Consider the following 23,333-nt stretch of genomic DNA (forward strand, 5'->3'; position numbering starts at 1 on the left):
TTCTTATGCACTCATCTGCTCTCTCCCTTCTCTGCCTGTCTGTCGCTCACTTTTCTCTTTCCACGACAACAATTCACATCAGCCCCCTCTGGAAACAGTCTCCAGAACACACCACAGAATGACAGCTGAGCACTGCTTGCCCATGCGTGGGGGGTTGTTATTTAGGCAGGTGCCACAATGTGACCTAAAGGGCAGGTTGACCCACAAGCTTCAAGCAACAAGTGCCTGAGGCCACTGCAGCGAGGTTTAGATCTGCAGGATCTGTGATGCCTTTCGTGTTTTAATATACAACCCTTTTCTCCATGTTCAGCCGGAGCCACTCAGAGAGGCCCTTTCCCTCCCATGCTCCTTTTGCTCCTGATCTTGAACAAGGTCAGTGTTTTTAACACTGTTTTCCAAGCACTGAAAGAGAAAAAGGGTGAGAGAGAGTCTGTAGATGCATCACATACCTTCTTCAGGGGCTTCCTCTGCAGGTGGCATGGTGCAAGCAGTGATGGAAAGACAGGAAATAGAAAAAAACAGAACAGATATTTAAAACGCTTGGAAGCCTGAGAAAGAGATCAGGGAATGCGTGAAGGGGAAAAAAATAAAGGAATTAGTGAATTAAGGCAAGGAGAAAAGGTATCTGGAGAGGCTGTTGGGAGTTAAAGATGTTGTAAGGTTAGGAAGTAGTAAGCATGGAGATTAAAGGAGAAAAGGGCTGCAAGTGATCATTTGTGGTTAATATTCGTTTCTCTTGTTTTGTTCTCTTCTACCAATCCAGGACTCCTGTTTGCACACAGACACACGCACACACTCACGTGGCAACTACACAGAGGAAATCAGAAGTCATGTCACATACCTGGCTCATGAACTTCATCAGGTGTGAAGTGTCATGGAACAAGATGCGATGGAGAATAAGAGAATGAGAACGAGAAACCTGTTATTTTCACACTCCACAAAGGCTTTGGAGCCAAAGGGGAGAGGTAAAGACAAAAAGGGGCCAGGGGAGTTAAGAAGTAAATCCGCCATAAAAATAATTTAATTACACTTGAAATAGCATATAAACAGAAGTCACAGGGTGGGAAAGGAATTCTGGCAGGTGAAACAGGCAGATTTGTAATAGCGTTTAAAAAAAACCCCAAAAAACTCATGAGTATTATATACATAAAGCACAGGTTGCCAGCACAATATACCAAGATTTACCTTGATTTTAAATATGCACATGAACATAATCAGCACTTTCAAAGCACTTTAAGAACCATTGGATCTGTCATTTGCAGCAGTAGCATTTCATTCATTTGAACTAAACACAATGTGGTTCGGAAACCTTCTGAAATGCTTGCTGTGCCTCATCCTCATCATTGAGCTAACTTCAGAAAGCTCTTGGTTCTCCTTTTGTAGACGTATGGCTCATGCCATATTCTTCCTTGAATACAATTTGGAAGTATATCTATATAATCTATCGCTGTTCTTCACATCCATTTGTGATGTAGATTTAAAAGGCATTATTTTATAGGAAGAAAACACTGATTATAAGTCTACGCAGATCTTCATCACATTTCTCCATTTTTTGACAAAGCAAAAACTGATCAGCAATATGGATCTGAGGGGCAGATTTTGCTTTTCAGCTGTACACACACCATTGAGCATTTTTCTAAGCAGGCATAAAAGCAATGCAAAATCTCTCAGTATTTATATTCTCTGTGTATTCAATGGGCCAAATTCTGCCTCAAGATTTGAAATGAAGCTTTCACTATAGGAAGAAACGTTCATTCTCGTATCACAGCATAGACTTTAACCCATTCCACAAAAACACTTTCTGCTGATCTACTCTTTCACAATGGTATACATGTTCCCTAGTAACATTTTTGTGCAAGAGGTAAGTTTCCTCCTTGTTACTGAGGAAAAAAAAAAAAAAAAAAGGAATGAAACTAAAAAAATAAAGGCATGCAAGTTACAAGCTATCATTAACAGATCTGTTATCATCTCCTGTCACCTTGTATCACCTTTAATTCCTATGCACTTTTTCCTCGCAGACAGACACTGGGGAGTTTAGAAGTTAAATTACATACCTGGAGGGGGAGCTTCGTTTAGTAGAAAGTGTCAGGGGAAAAGGATAGGAAAGGAAGATAAAAGAATTAGAAACAAGTTATGCAGGAAGGGAACACCTCAAACTTTGGTAAGCCTAGATTGAAGGAGTATCATTTGCATGCTAGGTTATAGGGATAGGGTGTTAATGTTGGTGAAAAGGGATAGCAATTACAGTGGGGGGTGAAGTACACAGGAAGGGAATGCCATAGAAATGAAAGATAAAGGAATTTGAATGTTAATGGACTGCAACAATTTAAATCATGCAAATTGATCAACTCTGGGCAATTGCAGTAACACTAGTGAGCCTTAAATTTAAAAGGAGACATATCTAGGAAGCAAGTATTACAGGTGTGCAATATAACCTATCTCCATTATACATGTCCTTTTAGCTATCAGAGCACGCATGAGAATATGACATTTACTGCAAGCAAATGCTTTTTTAGATGTATCTATATGTTTGCATCTGAAGTTCCACCATCTAAGATCCACCACTGGCAAATTTGGGGTTTAGCTCAGCAGAATTGTAAATATTCAGGCCTGCACAGGGCCTGTCTGCAGCAAAGAAACAGGAAAGGCTCGATTTTGCGTGGTGGGGCTTCGCTAGAGGCAACACCTGCGAGGGAAGCGGCTCATGGTTCTGTTCTAAAGTTCTGAAGTTTTGGGAAGCACCAAGATGGGTTTTGTTTTTTCTTAGCTTCCTAGAAGGTGACGCTTCAGTTGCAAACAAGAATTATAGTTATTTATTACAGGGAGAATAAAATTCAGGGAATTGTAAGAATAGATTGATTCTTCATGACTGTTTTTCTTCAGCATCTTCAAATTCCTATGTACACAGAGGCTTCAGATGAAGACACAGGAATTTAGAAGTCTCACACCTGCGCATTGGTGAGTGGACAGTGCCAGTGGAAAAAAAAAAAAAAGGAATTAGAGCAAGAAACACAATGGCAACAACTCTGAACTTGTGCTGGTCAAGGCTGTGACTTAAAACGTGTTAGAGGAATAGAAAGACAACAACATTAATAAAAGAAGAAACAAATTAATCACACAGCAATAAGAAGTGGCAGGAGAAGCCCTCTTCAAAATTCAAGTTTTCTTCTAAGTTTGTTATATTTACATCTTATTTTTGTTATGCTTTGTGTTATAGACAGATGGTTATGAGGAGAAAGAAAACATGGGGAAGCTGTAAGTATGGCCTTATTGTTAAACAAATTGCTTTAATATGCTGTTGTTTGGCCCAAATTTTGAACTCATGTAAGTCAAAACTTGAGATGATCACACAGGGCTTTGGAAGGTGCATGGGTGGTTCACGAAATACCAGCTGGAAAAGGCCCAGCTGGGATGGGGGACACAGCAGCAAGGACCTTTAATCTGTGCAAAGCAACATATAAACAGGTAACAGAGAAGAAAGAATACAGTTAAAATAGGGACAGATGGGTGTGAAGTGAGAAGCTGTGAGATTAGGAAGGAAATGAGGAGGAGCATGCATACGGATGTTGAAGTGTTAAGTCACGCAAAATCAATCAAACAGCCCTCATCTCACTAACTTCAACCATGGAAAAATTTCTGATCTCATCTAACCTAAGAGTCTCCTTCTATGGACAACGGAGTGAAACAGCTGGGATGTATTGCTGTTGAGATGCGACTGTTTTAATAAAGTTGTCCAAAATTGCACAGAATAATTTTCACAGACATTTTAGAGGACTATGCAAGTCTGATTTCTGCTTTTCCCGATAATACACATTAGCATGTTCCTGTATGTGGTATAAACACAGCTCCGAGTTTGTTCAGKGGTTACTATTACAGTTTATACATTGAAAGATCTGTTTAACAAAACGTTACTACATTTTCCATGCAATAGTTAGCTCTTATCCTAATTATTATGCATCACAGGCAGAGGAAAGTATTATTGATGGAAGATGTAAGGAAGCTATAAGTTACAGTTTATCATTAACATGTGTATTTTTATCTCATTTTCTTCCACCACTTTGAATTCCTGAGTATAATATTAGAGTTACTGGTACCATTTTCCATCAGAAATCAATTCCGATTAAATTTCAATGTTTCAAAAATCATGTACATTTAGCTAAAATTTTGTTTAAAAAAAAAGGAAACTTTTTCACAACCGCAAGAGGTTGTATAGATATTAACATTTCTAGAACAAAATCTTTTCACTTTTTGCTGTGGAACAATCTTTCATTCCAAACTTGTATTCTTGCATTACAAGGTATACACCCCATATTTTCAAAAAAGCCAACACTGCAGAGGCATTTCAAAAAGAATTTAAAGAATTTTCACTTCAAATATAACCATTTAAAAAGACTGAACTCTTCCTTAGAGGAAAGATTAAAAAATGAAAGTGTTGGATCAAAATATTTTGATAAATAAAAAATAATTTTCAAAAGTTGTAAAATAAGTTTTTCCTTTTTTTTGTTTGAAAAGTTTCCATTTTGTCCCAATTCAGAAAATGGCCCAATTGTGAAACTGTCCACTGCTTCGTGCAGTTGAATTTGCAGCACACAATAACCCTTCACATTGATACAGAGGAATTCAGAAGTCACATACCTGGTTCATGGACTTCTTTAAGAGGGAAGTAGCAGGGAAGGAAATGCAAAGAAAGATAAGAGAATTAGAGCAAGAAACAGAGGATGATTAAAAAAACCTTACACTTTTTTTTTTAAGCCAGGGTGGAGGGATTAAAGGGATAAAAACCATTAATAAGATTAAAAGAAAAATAGAGGGCACATACAGATGTGAACTGCAAAACTGGGGAGACGGAGGAGACAGTGCTGGGAGATAAATGCCATGGATGAATAGCACGTATGTCCATAACAAGTGCTGTTGGTGGCCCTTGGTTGGCAAAAAGATTTACTTGTATTTGAAGCCCACTACCCACAGGTCTGATATGAGTGAAAAGAGTATAGACAACCTGTTCTTATTCATGTGCATAGAAATCCCAGCTCCTTCAGAAATCAATGTGCATGGAGAAGCTGGCATTGATTTCTTTAGGGCCCAGGATTTCGCCACTGGTGTGCAGGGCTGCACACCGGTGCGGGAAGGTAAATCTGGCCACCTCAGTGCTCRCTGGTCTGCGGGACAAGTGCTGACAGGCAGCCAGAAGAGCAGTTTAACAGTGGGTTTGGGTTGGGGGGGGGTAGGTAAACATCACCTCCTATTTTGCTAATCGCACAGACTGTCTTGCCAGCTCTTGCCTTTGATGCCCATTATACAAGTGAAAATGCAACCCTGCTGTGCCCATTTTTGCATAATGCACATTAACCCAGGGAAATACCATTATTTTGGAAAAAGTGTGCAAATGCTTCTTTTCTCTGAACTGGCATTTTCTGTAGATACACTGCAATCAACCAAAACAACGACACTTAACCCAATGCTTAGTCCAACAGAAAACTAGACACAACAGTGTCGCTCTTGTTACTCATGATGTCAGATAAAAAGTCTCTCCACCTCAGTATACATTTCTGCAAAAGCAAATTTCATTCCCACACAGTGATCCGGGGGCGGGAGGAGGTGGCGTGAGTGACCTGAGACACGTGGCTTGGACATAGGAGCTCCAAGCCCAGTCCCGAGGTGTGCACCCGACCGGAAATGCATTTGGGAACACTATCCCTTTACCACCTGGTATCCGCACGGATAGTTTGGGCATAGAAATTGGAGCACCAGGAAAAATAACAGCAATGCTCGACCTGGGCTCCGGGTGATACATGCCGCCACTGGGGAGACTATCTGGTGGTAACACCAGCGGTGACATGGAAAAGAACTGATGTAACCCATTTATTTAAAACAGTGATTAGTGCTTATTACTCATCATATTGGCTATCCCACAGGGGTATCCGACACTATCAAGGGAAGAGAGCGAAGCAGCTGTCAGTAAGCATGCAGAGGATATTTTTGTATCCCCATCTCTTCACCACCTTCGGGATTCCTGCACGCGTTACCACCTCGGACAGAAATAGAGGAATTTGCCAGTCACGTCATACCTGCCTCGTGAGCTTTAATAGGTGGGAAGAGTCACACAGCAAAATGCAAAGGAAGACAAAAGCATTAGAAACGTTTACTCAGAACAACCATTCGCTCTTAAAACCGAATGCCTGAGAATATGTTATAGAGACATAAAATTAATAATGATTCGAGAAGCATTATTGAAAGTGAGGACACACAGGGAAAGGAATGAATGGTCTGACTGAGATATTAAAAACATTAAGCTGATCTTAGTTACCGTATCAAATGACATTCATCTCAAACACACATTAGTGCGGTCCTGTATTAAACAAGGAAGAGCATGCTGCTTCACAATGCTGATGCTTGCCCAGACTTGAAATGGATTTATGTACTGAGGCCAGCATCTTTTTGGTGGCACATGGCTGCGCTTACTACCATGAGACAATAGCCTAGAAAGTCTATTGCATGAGCAAGAAAAAAAAATAATTTTTAATCATTTGCAAAGCTAAAGCATAAGAATTATCACCAGTTGCTTCATGCAAGCATGTTTAACCTGAAAAACGGGCATGTGAAGAGGATGTTGTAAGAATATCTCCCAGATAAATGAGGTCAAATTCTGTCCCTGGCTGCAGCAACGGACAGATGTATCAGCACACCTGCAGGATGCCTAGAGGCCTGGCCCACCCCACGTGGAGCCCAGGATAAGCTTCCCAATGCGATCCAACAAGTCTCAGAGTGGAGACTTCTCAATCTTTACCCTTTTGAGAGGTTTACATTTCCCAACAGTTTCATACTGTGTTTTTTTTTCCATGCAACAGTTACCGTGAAGCATCACCAGAAGGTTAAATGCCGAGACAGAACACGAAGGAAGAGAATAGAACAAACAAGAAGAGCGGCAAGCTCTATTCCGCATTAATAGGCCTACTTTTAACTCCTGTTTTCTTTTTAACCATCTTAGAAATTCCTGCACAACCTGGATGTTACTCTGAAAGCCAGGAATTCAGGAGTCACGTCACATACCTTCCTCATGGACTTCGGGTGGGAAGTGCCACAGGACAGGAACAGTGCAAAGGAACAGTAGGAGAGATGCATTACTACAGAGGCTGAAAGCTCTGTCACGCCAGGGAGCAAGTCGGAGGAGGACAGTTTAATTCGGTAAAGGATACAGTGAGGGCCAGGAGGGGGGGGAATTAGAGGCACGCATGGACACGAAATAACTGTATGGCATGAAAGGAACAGGCAAAAACATAACAGATGGGGAAAAACCCTACATCTGCGGCACAGCGCCCCGAGCGCTCGTCCCGCAGCGGAGGGCTTCGTTCGTGATTGGCAGAGACATGGACCCGATCGGATGCGCAGCCTCCCCAGACGTGTGGGCGGGTGAATTTGGCAGGGCGGGAGCATGCCAGAGCCCTGGGGAGCTGCTGCCCTGCTGGCGCCTGGGCTCGGCGTGCTGAGCCGGGCACCGCTTTCCGGGCACCAAGCTCATCCTTGTGCGTTGGTCTACGGGAGGGAAGGCGGCAGAGGAAAGGCGGAAAGCCAAGATAACAGAAGCGATAACGCACAGTGACTGCGTCCCGCTCCTCTCGCACCACCCTTGAGTTCCCGAAGCCGGAATACCTGCTTCATGAGCTGCTGCGGGCGGGAAGTGCCGTGGGAATGCCGAAGCAATGCGGTGGAAAACAAGAACGGTTAGAACAAGGGCTGCGCGGTTACAACAGCCTCACGCTACTCAGCTGGGGCTCAGGGGGTCCGAAAGCATGCAGGGTGTGAATGGAGAAGCAGAGCAGGAGGTGAAGTGGAGACAGAGATACAGCAAGAAATGTAAATCCTTCGGGAGGTGGAAAACACGCTGCAAACCGTTCAGGGCTGATGTGCCGCATGAACAGGTTTACCTTTGTTTCAGGGGAGCCCATAAGGAAAGCTTTTCCAATGCGAATGCAACGGGCGCCCTTTGGCTCCTCAAGCCCACGGCCCCAACGCCCCAGGTGCCAAGGGTGAGCCTCTGCCTCAGCTCCCTGCTCAGCCCTGCCGGCAAAGGCCGCGGGCAATGCCGGCAGCACCCAGCTACGTACAGTCAATGAGTTCTTCATTGTGTAGTACGTATTAGGTATTTTTATATTATATATAATACTATATATTATAATATATACACTTATAATATATACTGTATGCTATATATAATATTATATATTACATAATGTGTATTATGTAGCACACAGCTATACACATACCTTGCCACAGATGGATTTCGATTTTAAAATCCATCTCATTATTATCCGGCAAAGCTACAGAGGAGAAGCCAATTGATGTTTGATATCAACCACGGTAGCCAGACCTCAGCTGTTCCCTCGCAGGCGTTACAAGCACACAGGGTTAAAAATCAACCGTGGAACCTGCTGCGGTCCGTGCCAGGGGATGATATCCGCGTTTCCTGGGCTTTTTCCCTCCCTGAAACCGCCAGGCAGAGCGGCGGTGTCCGCACGCACCCCCAAGGGTGTGAGGCGCCCTCGGTGCCACCYGCAAACGGGCGCTCGCACACCGGTGTAAGGCCAGGAGGAGCTACAGCCAGTTCCCTGAGCTATGTCAGAGAAAGCTGGTGTAAGGGAAAAAAATAATTCCTCTGTCTGCAAACGGTTTGATAACCTGTGGGCAAGCTGCCTCCAGAGCATTTACATGTGCCCCAGCACTCAGTGCCTCGTTAAGCAGGCAAATATTGCTTTTGTAGAAATGGAGAGACGCGCGGGAAGCAAACGTTGTCATGTGTGGCATCGTTTGTCACCAAAAATATACATTTCTTCTGCCTTCTGTTTTCTTCTATCACCTTGCAAAACGAAGTGCACGTTAACACTGAGCCCTGCAATGGGAAAGAGAGGGGACRGGAAGCTGTTTCACATACCTTCTTCTTGAACTTCTTCTATGGGTGGGAAACATCACGGAATAAAGAGAGAGGGAAAAGAAAATTAAAACAAGAAATATCTCATTTAAACAACCTTGAGGTTTTCCAAGCTCCCAGGGCTATTATGRTGGGTAAGAATACAAAATTATGGAGTTATGGGATGAGAAAGAATTAATAACATTCATATGGGCATATTACAGGGTTATAATTGTTACTGAAACATGGGAATATGGTCACAAAAGAAAAGCATGTAAAAGATGCATCCATTATTTTATTCTCTATTAGAGCTGGTTAAAATTTCCCTAAATTTCATCACAAGTCAAATTTTAACCGAAAATAAGTTTGTGATGTTTCTTTTTTCTGTTCTTTCTTAAGCTGCTAAAAGAACATTTATCAAATTTTGAAATTCCAAAGAAATGTATTCCTGAATTGCAACAGATGGGCATAAATTCTGAAAGTTTTTTTTTCTCCCCTTTTAAAAATCATAAGCTTTTGAAGAAAAAGGAAGGGACTTGATATATTTGTGACAAAAAAGTCAAGCAGTTCAGTAGAAAAGTTGGGTCGAAACAAATACATATTTGATTCCATATACGTGCCATCTGTTTATTTTGGCAACTAAAACCAGACCCAGTTTCCCACCAGCTCAATAAGTGACATAATGGAAGTGATTCCACCAAAACCAAAAGCCATGTCACATACCTTCTTCCTGAGCTTCAGGGGGCAAGTGTCATGGAACAAGAAGCAACAGCAAGCGAGAAAATGAAACGGAAAACTGTTAGAAACTTGTCATCTAGTGAGCTATGGCCTGGAGAAAAGGTGGTTAGAAGGTGATGTAAAGAAGTTATATGGCAAGGAAATGAATGATTTCAGAAGACAACACAAAGGTCAAGCAGAAGTGGAAAACCATAGGAGGGTACACCTTGGAGGAGATGGCCATGCAGATTAAAGAAGTAGAGAAATAATCACCTGCCTATTAATTTCATATTAATAATGAAATTCTTGAAACCCCAGAGAAGGACATTAGGTAAGAAAGGACAAAGCAGAAAAGGAAGAAGTCCTTCTCCTCTTCAGAGAGTTTGTCTGTACTGATGACACCCTGTGCTCACTCACTCTTTGCATGTTTGACAAGGCATGAAGAAGCATGGAGCATGAATAGCACCTGCTCCCACCACGGGGTCTGTGCCTGGCTCTCTGTGGGCCCTTCCCACGGCGTCAGGCTGGATCTGCCTCTCCAGGCAGGCAACCGTTAGAGACTGGAAGACGCTCAAGGGGCTCTCGAATTTGGAGGGCTCTACTATGGATATGGTTTCTGTATTTCTTTTTTTAAGCCCTTGATCCCACCAGTAGCAATGCTGGGGTGGAGACATAAGGAGAACATATCTTAGGGCAGGAACTACTTTGAGCAAATCTGCAGTTGCATYTCTGCTCCCATCACCACTGACAGAAATTAGCTGGTTGCAGCAATTTGGGAGAACTGGTGGCAAATAAAAAACTGGCCTGTATAAAAACCTTAAGATGGAAATTTCTGCACAAGAGGAAAGTCTTTTCCCCTCCAAGCTGGTCTCATACCCTCAAAGTTCAAATATCTCCACCTCCCAAAAAAAAGGATTTTCCTCTTGAGCCCTTATTAGAAGCTGTCTTGGACACTAGAGTCAAATCTTGAGAGAAAGCGAAACCCCTGTGGACATTAGACCAGATCTGGGCCCTCGTTTCTGTTCCAGGAGTCTCCTCCCATGACGCCTCTGGAAAACGAGGCGCAACAGCTTACAGCTACGCTTGCCTGAGCTGAAGCCGACGTGTCAAAAGCACCCAGCCAACATGTGAGCGCCAGCACCAGCAATAGCACAGCCCTGAGATCTTTCCCTCCCTGGCAGCTACAAGAGGTGAAACAGCTCAGGCGAAGATGTTGAGGGATGGCAAGGGCTTCTCATACTCCATCTTTTCAAGTCTCCTATACGTCTATAGCAGCTTGTCAAATCACCTTTTGCCAGCTAAAGGTGAACTAAAACACTTCATCTTTGCCAGTCAAGTCTCTGCCTCGCCTTCTCCATCCATCTTAGCAGAACGTCTGGTGCTCTTCAGCGGCTGGACAACCTGCTCTTTTCAATCTCAAAATGTTGAGGGGGAAATATGGGGGGGGGGGCAAATTTCAATCAAATAAGTGGAAAGAATTTTGCTGAGCTCTTTATACATTTTTACAAAAAGGATTTGTATCCTTTATTTTCCAGATGCTGCTCTGTGCGTGTGTGTGTGGGGGGGAGATGATCCATTGCCCCCAGACAGGTTTTGACAGGGAGAAAAAAGCAACAAGCAAGAATCCTAGTCAACTATTTTTGTAACTGCAGCCAACCTCCTCGTGAAAAGCTTTTTCTTTAGACAACCCCCCTGCTAAGTAGAGGTTTTGCCAAAATTGGAATTTCAAGATTTCTCCTATGTGTTTTATGGGTTCTGTGCCAGTCCCAGATCCAAGAGGCCCTGAATTCGGGGATGGTTTAATCTCTCGGTTTAGCTATGAGCTTTATAACATCCTCAGTCTCTATTATGGCTGAAACAAACACTGTGTTTCAAAAGARTGGGAAAGTGCCGGACATTATGGCCACATTTGACTGGTTTTATAGTTTGGGCCAATTTACCGATCAAGTGTTTCAGCTCACCTTTAGTGGCAAGTGCCAAAGAGAAGGGTGAAATACAGACAAAGAAAAGGTAGGATCAAGAGTCAGAGAAAGATAAATTACAGTCCAAGTTTTTTGTTACCTTCTTCTTCATATTCCTCTGCATTGAAATAAAGGAAAAAAAAAAAAGGCAGACAAATCAACCACAAGCCTTAGCGTTGAGCACAGACTACAACCGGCGACGTGTCAGCAGGATGTCACCCACAACGAAGAGCCCTTTACGGACACCGGGACACATGACAAGATGCCCTCGGGGAGACCACTTCCAAAACAGCAAAGAAATCAAAAAGTGGCTTTGAGAAAAAAGAGCTGTTGTCCAAGGAGAGGAAAGCTGATGGGAAGAGGGCAATATTCCATCAAATTTTATCTTGGGCAATGGGAACTCAGGCATACACGTGCTTTAGATGGGAAAAGGTGTCAGAGAGCCTTTGAATATAAGAAAAAAAATAGCAAAGAAAAAATATGTTGCTATATATATATTRTTCATTTATATATATATATATAGCATATATTGTATGTGTCTGTATTTTAAAAACAGACAGTATTTTTGCTCTGTATACAAAACCCTTAAAATAAATTGCCAGCAGATGGCAGTGCCCCTTATAAAAAAAAAAACCTAGCAGCTGCCCCAAAGAGGACAAAAGCCCCGGGCTCAAGCCCGGGCAGTGCCAGCAGACGTGGCCCAGCGCAGCACATCCGTCCCCGCATACTTCTTGCCTGGCCAGGGTACTTAACGCAGCTAAAGCACCACAAGGAGTATAAAATCACCAGAAGCTAGTGACAGCCAGACTGATGGACGCGCACGAAAGTACATACGTTCACATCTGCTGAGGGAAAAAAAAAAAAAAAGAAACGGCCACTGAATACTGCAGACTTGCACTGAAGCAGTGAGAGATAGATTTAAGACTTACCCTCCTCTCCGTGCTCCCTGTGAGAGAGGGAAAAAAGGATGTTGAAAGGTAAATATTTCTCTGCTGCATATTATCACGAAGCTTGAAACCATGTGTTGCTGCAACCTAATGCACCTTTAAAATCTACGTTGTTTCTTCTTTCCCCCATTCTCCCTTCCATCTGTTTTTACATTAGTAAAATGACTGCTTTTCGGTTTTGTTTCCTAAATAATGTTCTGCAAAATGGGCTTGTGCATATAGAGCCATACCCAGGAATAATCCTGCCACCACAAGGGCAAAAAACGATTCCTGCAAGCAAGCACTGGCGTACTGATCAAGCCAGCCTAGCCCAGCCCAGCCATGACACAGGCTCCCTAAATCCTTGGACTTTCCAGTGGAAGTGCGGGATAAACTAGACGGTGCTTCGTGTTTATCCCACGACTGTTACAACGCCAGTCTCACGGTCTCATCTCCTTCCTGCCTATGATGCCCGGGGTCCCACGATTGCCCTAAATCTCCCACCCACCCCACATGAAAACTCTGTACCTGTTGATGTATAAATGAACGGCGCCATTCGGTTTGGTCGTGTTACCCTAGCTTTACTAAATCAGGCTGCAAATGGCTCCTGCGCTGAGTGTTTTATTCAGCCTCCCCTAGGTGTAGTGCCACAGCCACCCAGGACAGGCTGAGTGGGCTCAAAGCGGCTGGAGGACTCCGAGTGTYGGAAGGGGAAAGCGTCAGGTGAACTGCGATGGACCTTTTGATACCCAGAGCCAAGAAGCTCTTTGCATGTCCTCACTCGGGGCGCTTCAGACCAGGCGCTGAGTGCCCAGAGCTGAGGCTCCCCGCTCAGCGAAACCCTCTCGACTGCGCCGAGCCGAACAGATGAACGTGCAGGCGGGTTTCTCTCTACTTACACTTCCTCGGTATCAGACATGTTGTCAGTGAGTTTCTAGACAAAAGATGAAAAGGAAGAAAAAAAAAAAGTGTTATTAGCGAGAGAGCCTTCTAAAAAATTCTAAGGCAGAAGCAGATGGGTTGACATTTGAAGACGAAAAAAGCAAGGCATCTGATTCCCTACACACCAGCCAATCCCCCACCAACACTGCCATTTTTGGAGCAACCCGGACCTCGGCCAGCCAGGTCAAATGAGAAGGAGAGGGAAAAGGAARAGATCATCTGGAAAGATAAGCCCCATCAATTCAGCCTCCTAGCACGGACAGGCTCAAGAGGTGAAAAGTTCAGATCCASACCTGGCTTTAAGTTACAAAGACGCCCAAAGTTCACGGAGACCAGAGCAGGCCAAGGTGTCCTCTCACACCCGTTTGACATTTGCATTGCTCCAAAAAGACTAAAGAAATTTTTCCTTCTTTTGTGCTAGTGGGAGGACACTGGCTCCAAAGCATTAGTCAGAGCTAGTAAAATAACAGGAAAATGTAGATATACCCAGGAAGCTGTCAAATAAGTACCTTTAGGTAATAGTGTTTGGCTTATACAGCTGATTAATGAATGAACAATAACCCTATTAGTTTAGGATGAAAACTGGCCAAATTCACGGTTAGACAATCCACATTAAYATAACCAGTTGTATTTATTGCAACAAAACTTTGTGCCATATGGCAGAAAAAAATTTATCAGTGGCTCTTATTTTGCTTGCACTTCTGTGCAGTCTGAGTCACAGGCTAAGCACAGGCCAATGGCCCCAAACAGCTGGAGAAGGGGGAATACAGCCCTGAAAAATCCAAGGGCTGGACAGGGCGACTCTGCCCATCTTCTCCAGGCCCCAAATATGTCAGAGCCTCAGCTGGAGCAAGACAGAGCAGCTCTGCTARTTGGGGAGTACTGTATAATTTGTAGCATCAGGGTGGGTATTGGTGCTATGATTCGCTAGTGAGGGATGGTAGGAAAAATCTTGAACTGGGAGAGCATCGTCTTTGAATGCCGCTGAACCACCAATGTTGCGTTCTGCACACCGTGCAGARCTTTATCATGGCAGCTGCATAACACTACGACTCTTAAAAGCACTAGCTGCCCCAAGGCAAGGAGAAAGGAGGTGGGGAAGGGCCCTCCGAAACGTCCTTTAGATCGGCGACAGGTCTTAAATTAGTAAAGCAGGCTCCTCCTCACTGGGAAACCCAAACCGTGACTTTCATGAGTTCGTTACTCAGCTGATATATGAGAGATGTCTTGAAGGAGCAGGTGGACTGATATGGGTTCAAAAGGAACAACTGCAGCTCAGCAGCTTTCTATTTCAGAGGAATACAGTAATCCCGCAGGCTCCAGCCCTGCCCTATAAGGGACCCTCTCTCCGTTCCCCAGCAATGATCCTGGACACCACATGTAAACACCAAAAGGATTTAAAACCTCCATATCCTAAGCAGTGATAAACAGCCAGCGTTTTTTGTTCCGTTTCCTCATTTGTCCTCTTTCCCTTTTCCACTGCTGCAAAGGCAGTGCCAGCAGGGGCGAGCAACAGGAGGGGAGACTGATCTGCTGCAGGATCTCACTCTCCCTCCACGTACCCTCAGGCCTGCAGCTCTACAGTGACCCCCATCTCTGGGGAGACACAGAAGAAACCTGTGATTAAACTCCTGGCTGGGACGCACGAGCTTTGGGCTCAGTGGTCTCTTGATCCCAGGCTTTTATAGGGCTGTCTTTTAACTGGGCACCTCTGATTGCCCACTCCACCGGTGCAACAGCAATGCCCAGAGCACTTCAGGGGTCTCRCCCTGCTGGGGTGAAATCCATCTCTAGGTGAAATTTCAGCTTGCAAAAGGTGCTTCTTTGGTATCGATTCATGCTGGTTCTTCTGTTACTTATTTAGATGCCTTTCTCCCCTTGTCTTTTTCATTTAGATCATCAGAGTTTCAGAATAAAGGCTATCTGCACAGTGGCTAGCAAAATGATAACTTTGTAATCTCACTTCTGCCTCCAAAAATTATTCAGGTTATTACTAATAACATCTGACAATAATGTTGTTTTATACAGCAGGACTGCAGAGCTTGCACTGGCAAAAGCATGCGGAGCAAAAGTCCTAGATGGTCAGCTACTGGCTTCTTCCAAAGTATGTGATCTATAAGACTCAGGGCTATGCCTCATCCTCCCATGGCTTCTGCCTTTAATTTACAGACAGATTTCACTGTTCCAAAGGGGGAGCAAAAAAAGAGGATTTTTAAAAGGCTTTGGGCTAAACTCCTCCTCCATCTCACCACTAGCACTCCAGTGGCACAGAGGATAATACTGCTGATGCTGGAGAAGAAAGCAGTCCGAGAGCTCTGCATACGTATACATAAAGCAAACAGCTCATGTTTGGTACAGGACAGGCACATAACGCAGTGCCTGTTGTTCTCTCCAAGCCCACTGAAGTCAAGGGGAGCCTTTGCGCTTGGGCTTTCTATTAACAGTTATGGGAATGAGCTCATCTAGTCTCCAGCCTAGCTTTAAGGACATCTTGCTGCTGAGGGTTGTCGCATTGGCTGTTCCCCTAGACCCATCCATATTTGCTGATCTAAGAGCTGCAGAAGCCAGCGGGATTTTGCAAGGCATCTGTCAGTGTGCTATAGAAGCCAAACGAGAACACCAGAATTTCTGACACCATGAGATCCCAACGCTGAGGGGGTTTCTGGGTCCCAGATAATAGGAAATCATACAAGTGCATCGGCAGAATCTGGGCAGAGATGGGCCAGACTCTAAAAGAACAGTTGCAGAAATCCCACTGCCTTGAAAGGGAGACAAAAAAACCCAGACTTCTGCCTTGCAAGTTACCCCTGGGCCGAGTGTTCAGCCAAGTTTGCTCACTCTGTCAGGACAACCTGGCACGTAAAGCTATAGCTGACTACCACTGCCCTTGCTGGTCTCGCTGGAAAGCCAAAAAGGTCTCACCTAAAAAAGAACAACGTGACTGTCCACGCTGTGGCATTCAAAACCTCAGCTGATCCCAGTGACCAAATGCACACACCAGAGCAAGGTAAAGACCATGGGMCACCTGGAAGCTCTGCGAGAGACAAAAAGGCTCTTTGATTCTCAGCACCATCCATGCAGCTAACTGTCATTAAAGCGACAAATAGAATGAAACTATATTTACATCCAGAAGGCAATAAAGAAAGCAATCCACAAAGAGCAATATTTTTTGCAGTTGGGATGAAGTCCACTGAAGTCAATGGAAAGACTCCAGCTTGCTCTGGATTACCCTTTGGTGGAAAGTACATTACGCAGCAAATGCAGCCTAAGATTAAGGCTGTTAGCACCTTGAGGCAATAACTGGGTTTTGTTTGTACAGTGGCAGAAAATGGGGTCTGGTCTTGACTGAGGTTTAAGGATATAATAAAATCAATTAGATAATAATGCCTACCATTTGGAAGGGAATCAAAACGGATAGGAAAGTTTTGCCAGTCAGAACGTCCTGCCTCCTCCTACCCCTCAAGGTGAAAGCAAAAGTTATTTCCTGCATTTCATTCAAGTTTAAACCCCCAAATGTTTCTTTCCTAATTTTATTTGCTTAAGCTCTTCAGGCACTRGTGTTTTTCCATTCAGAAGTTAAGTTCTCACACGCTCACACTCCCTTCCCTTTCCAACAGCACAGGAATGCAGTGATTTTATTGCTTACCCCTCTGAATGACAGAGGGTCAACTAGAAAGGTAAATACCCCATTCCTCATCAAATTCAAGTGGATGGGGGGGGGGGGGGCCTGTGACCGTGCTGAGTATATTGTCAGCTCGTCCCATCTCTTGCTCAGAACTCTGTGTCCCTTTCGGCCCAAAACAGTCCTGTTCTTGGCTTAAGGAGCAGAGTCATCACACCCCAAGAAGCATCTTAACAGCTGAGAATGCCTCCATCTGCCAGCTGAGGGGAGGAATTCGCCCCCTGCACCTCAGAGGCCATCCCTGGAAATAACCCGCCCGTCAGTCATGTTCCCCCTTGAGCCAGGCACGGCCTGCCATACAAGGGATGCAAGGTAGCAAGAGCATTGCCGAAAGAGGGGAGGAAGAAAGCGGACATGCACTGAAGATTAGACCTGGCAGGAATAGCTCTACTAGGCAAGAAGGCTGGGTGCGACCTACCAAGAAACAGATGGCTACGCTTCCCTGGCAGGAGCATCTGCAAACCTGATGCGCCTGATAATATTTTATATGTATTTCTTCCAGCCCTTCTTCCTCCTCCCCCAAGTTTTACCCTTCATTTCTGAACTGCTCACTAGTTTCAAAGCGAGTGTTTCTCCCCATGGGGGCTGGAAAGCTGCACACCCCAGCTGCACCCCAGCACGACCGTAACAACGGAGCAAGGGGACCCAGAGGGTGCAGGGCCCGCCACGCTGCGCGCTCCACATAGAGCAAAACACCAACTCCTTGCCCCCAAAACGTGCTAAGTTTTCTGGGCAGCGTGATCCAATCTATAGGGTTTGCTAGGAACAAGAAGGCTGAAAGAGAGAACTGAGCACCGGAGGCAGGGTTGCCCTCTCTAAGCTTGTAGCCCCTGCCTCTCCCCAGCTGTGTGCACCCACCTCCCCAGCCCTCGGCAGCTGCCTGCAGCCCTGCCGGCTTGCTGGAGCTCCTCCTGTCCAAACAGCTAATGTCCTGGTCTAACAAATGTCTTGCATCCCTGAAGCTCATCCTCCCTTGAGGCCAGGAGCAAGGCCAGACGCAGCTACATTAGCATCACGCGCTTGCCCCACCAAAGGCCTGGCAAAGGGGGTCTCGGGGGCACTACGCTCGTTACCACACTCTTTCTTCAGCAGTAGGGCAGTTGCTGCTGTGCCACCCCCCGTGTCTTCACGTGCCACCACCCTCCAGGTGGCCGTGCCAGCCCGGGCTGGCTTGCAGYGTTGCCCTTCCACAAGATGCCACCGTGGTGGCCAGGGGCCTCAGGGCTCCTGGGGGACACCCCAGCCAGGGAGCTGCCGTGGGGCAGTAACCCCTTCCAGGCAGTCAGGTCAGCAACGCACAGGGGTTCGAAGTAGCGCCAGCTTCACAAAAGCAGCATTTTACAAACACTGAATTTACAATCACTTCCTCTCCCCCTGCACCACTGTACAYGCACATGGTTTCTTTTTCAATTATCTTTCTTTCTTTGGAAAAGAGGAATTTTCCATGACCACGCTCCTCTTTTTCAGTTGTCCCTTAAGCTCCCATATCCAGCAGCCCTTCGTGGCTGTGGAAACCTCCCTGATGAGCACCGGTGCCTGTACGCCATCCTTCCAGCCTCAGCTGTTCCCTCTTCCCAGTGACACAGCAAACGTTTGCCTCAYGCTGTTGCAGGGAGTTTTCCTATGCGCTACATGTGTCTCCTTTGCCCCTAGAGAAGTCACTTCACTCTCAAGCTCAGGCTCTCTGCTTTGGAGGAGTCTTTTCCCCACCACCGATTCCTGCAAGTTCCTTCAAGATCAGAGCACCTGCGTCCCCACGGGCAACGTGAGCCTTGAGCAATGCCAWACCAAATCCCCACCAAGCCAGGAAGGAAAAGTGCCTTTTCCTTAGCCAGGAGGCTCAGCGCTCTGCATGAGCCCGGATCCAGCTGCCGGCACCCYTCCCCTGATGCCTCCCCATTCAAACCCGGGCTCGAACCCACAYGACGCCCCTTGCCGGAGCTCAGCTTACCTGGGAGGAGGAAGAGGAGAGAAGCGCCGAGCTCCCTGCCGAAGGGCACAAGCTGGGGATCTGCACGCGCCCCAAGGTGATGCCGCTCTCAAGTTATAGTGACATTTGATCGTCTGGAGGAGCCGATTGGCCCCGTGGGCCGCTATGCTGGCAGGGAAGGGAAGGGAAGGGAGTGCACGTGGGGGGAGGAAGGGAAAGGAAGGGAAGGGAAAAAAAGGTCACACCATGTTTAGGAGCAGCTGGAGGAATYGCACAGATTACGCTAAGATGGGAGGGACATGTTTGGAGAAAAAACTCCAAGGCTTGCGGTTCTATATTTACAACCCCACCAGGCAAGCAAAGCTTAAAGAGGGGTATCTGAGGCAAAGGCACGGGAACCTCTTGGGCCAGAAATGAAACACGGGGCCCACAGAGGTCCTTGGTGCATGGTCTCTACTTAAAGCACAGTCATGGCCCACTGGCTTTGGCGGTCTCAGAGCTATTCCCCCAGCAGTGCCCTCTCCTCTCTGGGCCAGGCAGGGGCTCTTTCTGCTGCTGCTCTCAGTGTAAATGACTATGGTTGCACTGCAGAGTTCAGGTTTGCAAAGAGCTTGGGCACCTTCTGCTGGCAGAGGCTCTTTGAAGTGAGCAGAGTCACAGGGGGCACAAGAAATCAGAAGCATGGCGTGTGCGTGTGTGTGCATGTACAGGTAGGTGCACCCGTCTCTCTAAGAAGAATGGGGCGCTGCCACACGTCAGGGCTTGAGAAGACCTGGGACAAGAAGCCACAGCACAGCAGGAACAGCAAGCAAGGTTGCTGGACCACTTCCTCAAACCGTGCTCAGGGTCCTTTTCAGCACACAGAGGAAGTGTTATTTAACCAAGGACACCTCAGAGAGACCCCGCAGCTGCCACGATGAGGGGTGGGGGCTCCGCCAGTCCCTGGGGACGCAGGAACCAACAGAGGCAGCCAACGAGCGGCCGGGGTTTTGCCTCCCGCGCGCTCCCCGCAGTTGCACGGGTTTGCCAGTAGAGGTTTGCCCTGCCCCGCGCAACCCTCCAGAGCAAGGTTTCCATTTCACTRAAGCTTGCAGGCTTCATCCATGCCCTCCCTCGCTCCGTCTCCCCTTGGCAGGGATCCCCTGCAATGCAGACCGTGCCCGCCGGTGTGTCTGGCGGCTTGAGCACCCCCTTTCTCCCAGCCTGTAAGAGCAGAGAAAACCTTTAGGAGCCGTGGGGCAGGCGGTATTTTTGGCGCATGCCATCGGTTCCTGCCCACTCTTTCCCTGCCGCTTGTAGGGAAGGGTCCCAAACCCAAGATGTAGAGACAAGCTTTTAGAGCTGCGGAGCGGGGAGCGCAGCGCTGCGACCTCCAGCCATCGCTCAGCGTTACCAGGTAAGATACAAGAGCTAAAACCTCTTTTTGAGCTTGTGTTCCTCGACTGTCCGGCAGCTTATCCCCTCACCTCCCTCCCCGCAAACCAGCTGGAGCCAATGCTTTTGGGGGATGGTGCAAACAGGCTTGCACCCCTTCTCAGTGCTGCGATCTAGGGCAGGAGGAGTTTGGTGGAGGAGCCGGGGGTATCCCACACTGCCGGGGGGGGGGGGGCGACTCTGGCACGGGGATGCACTGCAAGAATAGGTGTCACAGCCTTCGCTCCCCARTTCCACCAAAAGCACTAATACAGCTTTCATGCTGCATTTTCAGCATCATTAAGCATCATTTTTGCTGCCTTTCCCTAGATCATTCTCATGAGGTGCTCCACCAGCTGGGCACGTCTCCAAGAAATACTGTGTTTGTCCAAACCGGCAGTAGAGCAGGGATGTATTGGAGGGGAAACCCCCAGCGGTGTCTCCTTTTATGTCAGCAGCGGCACTCACCAGCCTCCTTCGCCTGCCTGCCTATTATAGACTGTCCCCGTGCCTGAGAGGGTGCCTTGACGCCGTCTCCCACGCAGAGGTGCGCTGGCAGAGCTGTGCGAAGGACAAAATGGGACAGAGCCTGCCTGCCTTCCCTGCACCTGCCGTTAGCGGCTCAGGCCGGTCTGGTGTACAAAGAGAAGGGAGAAAGATGGGATTAGTTAGTTAAAAAGAAAGCGTGTGTTTGTGCATGCACAGAAAGCCTGGGCTTATAAGAGGGCAGTTCTCAACAGATGTAAAGTTGGCTGGCTCCGTTATTCCCATCCGGCCCATTTGTCTCCAGCGCATTGGCAGGAGCAGAGTGAGCATCTTGTGCAATTGCAAAGCCTTTGACTGGTACTGCCTGTGCATCAGCTGGGAGGAAGCGAGCACCACGCTAGAGGCTCCTGCATCGCTCCAAATCCCCCCTAACCATCCAGACAAACACAATGTTGACATTGGTAATACGAGGGACAGATAACCAGATGTTTCTACCTGCTGCTGAAACATCTGTTTGGCTTTTTACAGTACTGCTAGGTCTCAGGCATCCAGTCTCAGCATCTTGCTTTGCACTGCACAGCTTTGTGGTCACTCCCAGGGATGGAGCAGCAGGTTCTGTAAACTCCGCTGTCTCAGAGGAAAAACAGATTAAATTTAAACATTGCATCCCTTTAATTCCCACACACGTATATCTATGCTCATCTCTGTTCCCAACCTGGACATACTGGGCAAGTGCTCCAGACAATGGTCATCTTCAYGTATGCATCATGTCTGTGCATCATCTTCCCCATCTCCACCCCCCTGCACATGGCCTGTGCACTTAGGTCACCTGCCATCTCCAAGGAGCGTCTGTGCGTCCGGTGCATTGGCTCCTTTGGGAGCACGTGCGTTCACGTCATGCTGTGTCAAGGCTGTCCTTAGCTGTGCGCGATGTTTCCAGTCCCAGCATGGTCTGGTCCCCTCTTCACGCATGATTGAAGGGATATCTGCGTCAGCCCTCTGGAAGGTGCCTTATCTGATGCACACGTTCTCCAGTAGCTCCACTGTCATCTGGTATACAACTGTACCACAACTGAGGCTCATTTGCACTGCCCATTTTATGCTTTGCCTTTCTTCCCTTTGTAGGTTTTTTTCAGCTTTGGCACATAACTATAATTCTCTCCAATATTTGCTTCGTGCCTTAGCCACATGCCCCATGCTTCCTACGTATACCATATGTCTAGTCCTTACTTCATCTTTTGATGCTGTACACCAGCTTCATTCACAACCTGCAATATTTTCCATCAAGCTTTGCCTCTGTTTATRGCAGATCCTCCTGCTCTAGGATGTGTATTTCATGCTGTCTTGATATCATCTCCTCTCCTTGCATGAGCAGCTCCCTGTACATTGAGCTGCCTGCAATACACCCACATCAGCCCAGAGAAGGAGCAGCCGACCACCAGCACCTCACATTCCCTGCTGATCGCATGCACTGAACAACAGAAAGATGATAGCCCAAGGGTAGTCATGGCCTCAAGAGCTACAGGATTTTGTTAGGTTGAGGGTGCAGCTAGGACCTGTCCTTGGAGAACCCCTCTCATCTGTCACGTAGCAACCTAGCGAGGAAAGAGCACTAAGACCAGAGGCGTGTGTGCCGATCACGTACATGAACCAGAGTCTCAAACTCGATAAAGTCCTTTTGCGTGCTGATTTCAACCAGACATCTGGTATGCTTTTACAGTAACAGCATCTTCACCTGGCAGAGGAAACACAAAACCAACGTTCCCCTTTGAACAGGAGCTAGAGCCTAGGACAGAGACCTGGAGAAACTGCCTTTAGGTAAGTCTACCCAAATATCACATTTCTGTTCAGTAGGTAGGAGCACCCGGTCTGGTTATTTGACACAGTCCACAAGGAATATACCGCATAGCAGGCTTGCTTGCACGGGAGCTGTAATCAGCCTTCTCATGTTTTCTGGCTGCTGGCTGACCTATCGAGGCAGTTCGGTGAACTTGGGTAGAGGTCAGAGCGGCTTTAAATACAGTTCCCCAGAGATGCGCACACGGTTGCCCAGATAATTTAACAAATTGCAGAAAGATACACACCTCTGGCTCCACAGCCAGATGCTTGTCTCTGGTTTTTATACCACCACACTATGTGCTCATTGTGCGCAAGAGTCAGTGCCAGTATTTCCATGGGTCACTGGGTTGTACGGCTGGATGCTCAACCAGTTAGCTGGAAAAGCACTGCAAAAGTACATCTGAAAATCTCTGTACAACCCTGAAAGTCCAAAATCCTACCTGTGTTGCAGTTTCATATTYGTTAAGGACTACAGAGTTTTATTTACAAACAGCTGCATCCTTTATAAAACAGGGGCTTTTTTTAACAGCCC

At 46.5% G+C, this 23,333-nt stretch overlaps 1 protein-coding gene across 1 annotated transcript in view; it reads right to left on the reverse strand.

Moving 5' to 3' along the window:
* The window catches only part of TNNT3 (troponin T3, fast skeletal type), a 30,026-nt gene extending 16,961 nt beyond the window's left edge, over positions 1-13,065 (reverse strand). Inside the window, exons 1-4 of the mRNA XM_026076418.1 lie at positions 13,038-13,065; positions 9,629-9,640; positions 8,930-8,947; positions 842-853 (exon numbers count right to left, since the gene is read on the reverse strand). Coding sequence (XP_025932203.1) covers positions 842-853; positions 8,930-8,947; positions 9,629-9,640; positions 13,038-13,065 — 70 coding nt within the window. The remainder of the gene's footprint in view (positions 1-841; positions 854-8,929; positions 8,948-9,628; positions 9,641-13,037) is intronic.
* Between the last annotated feature and the right edge of the window lie 10,268 nt (positions 13,066-23,333).

This window comes from Apteryx rowi, unplaced genomic scaffold (assembly GCF_003343035.1).
Source record: "Apteryx rowi isolate R43461 unplaced genomic scaffold, aptRow1 scaffold_430, whole genome shotgun sequence".
NCBI lineage: Eukaryota > Metazoa > Chordata > Aves > Apterygiformes > Apterygidae > Apteryx > Apteryx rowi.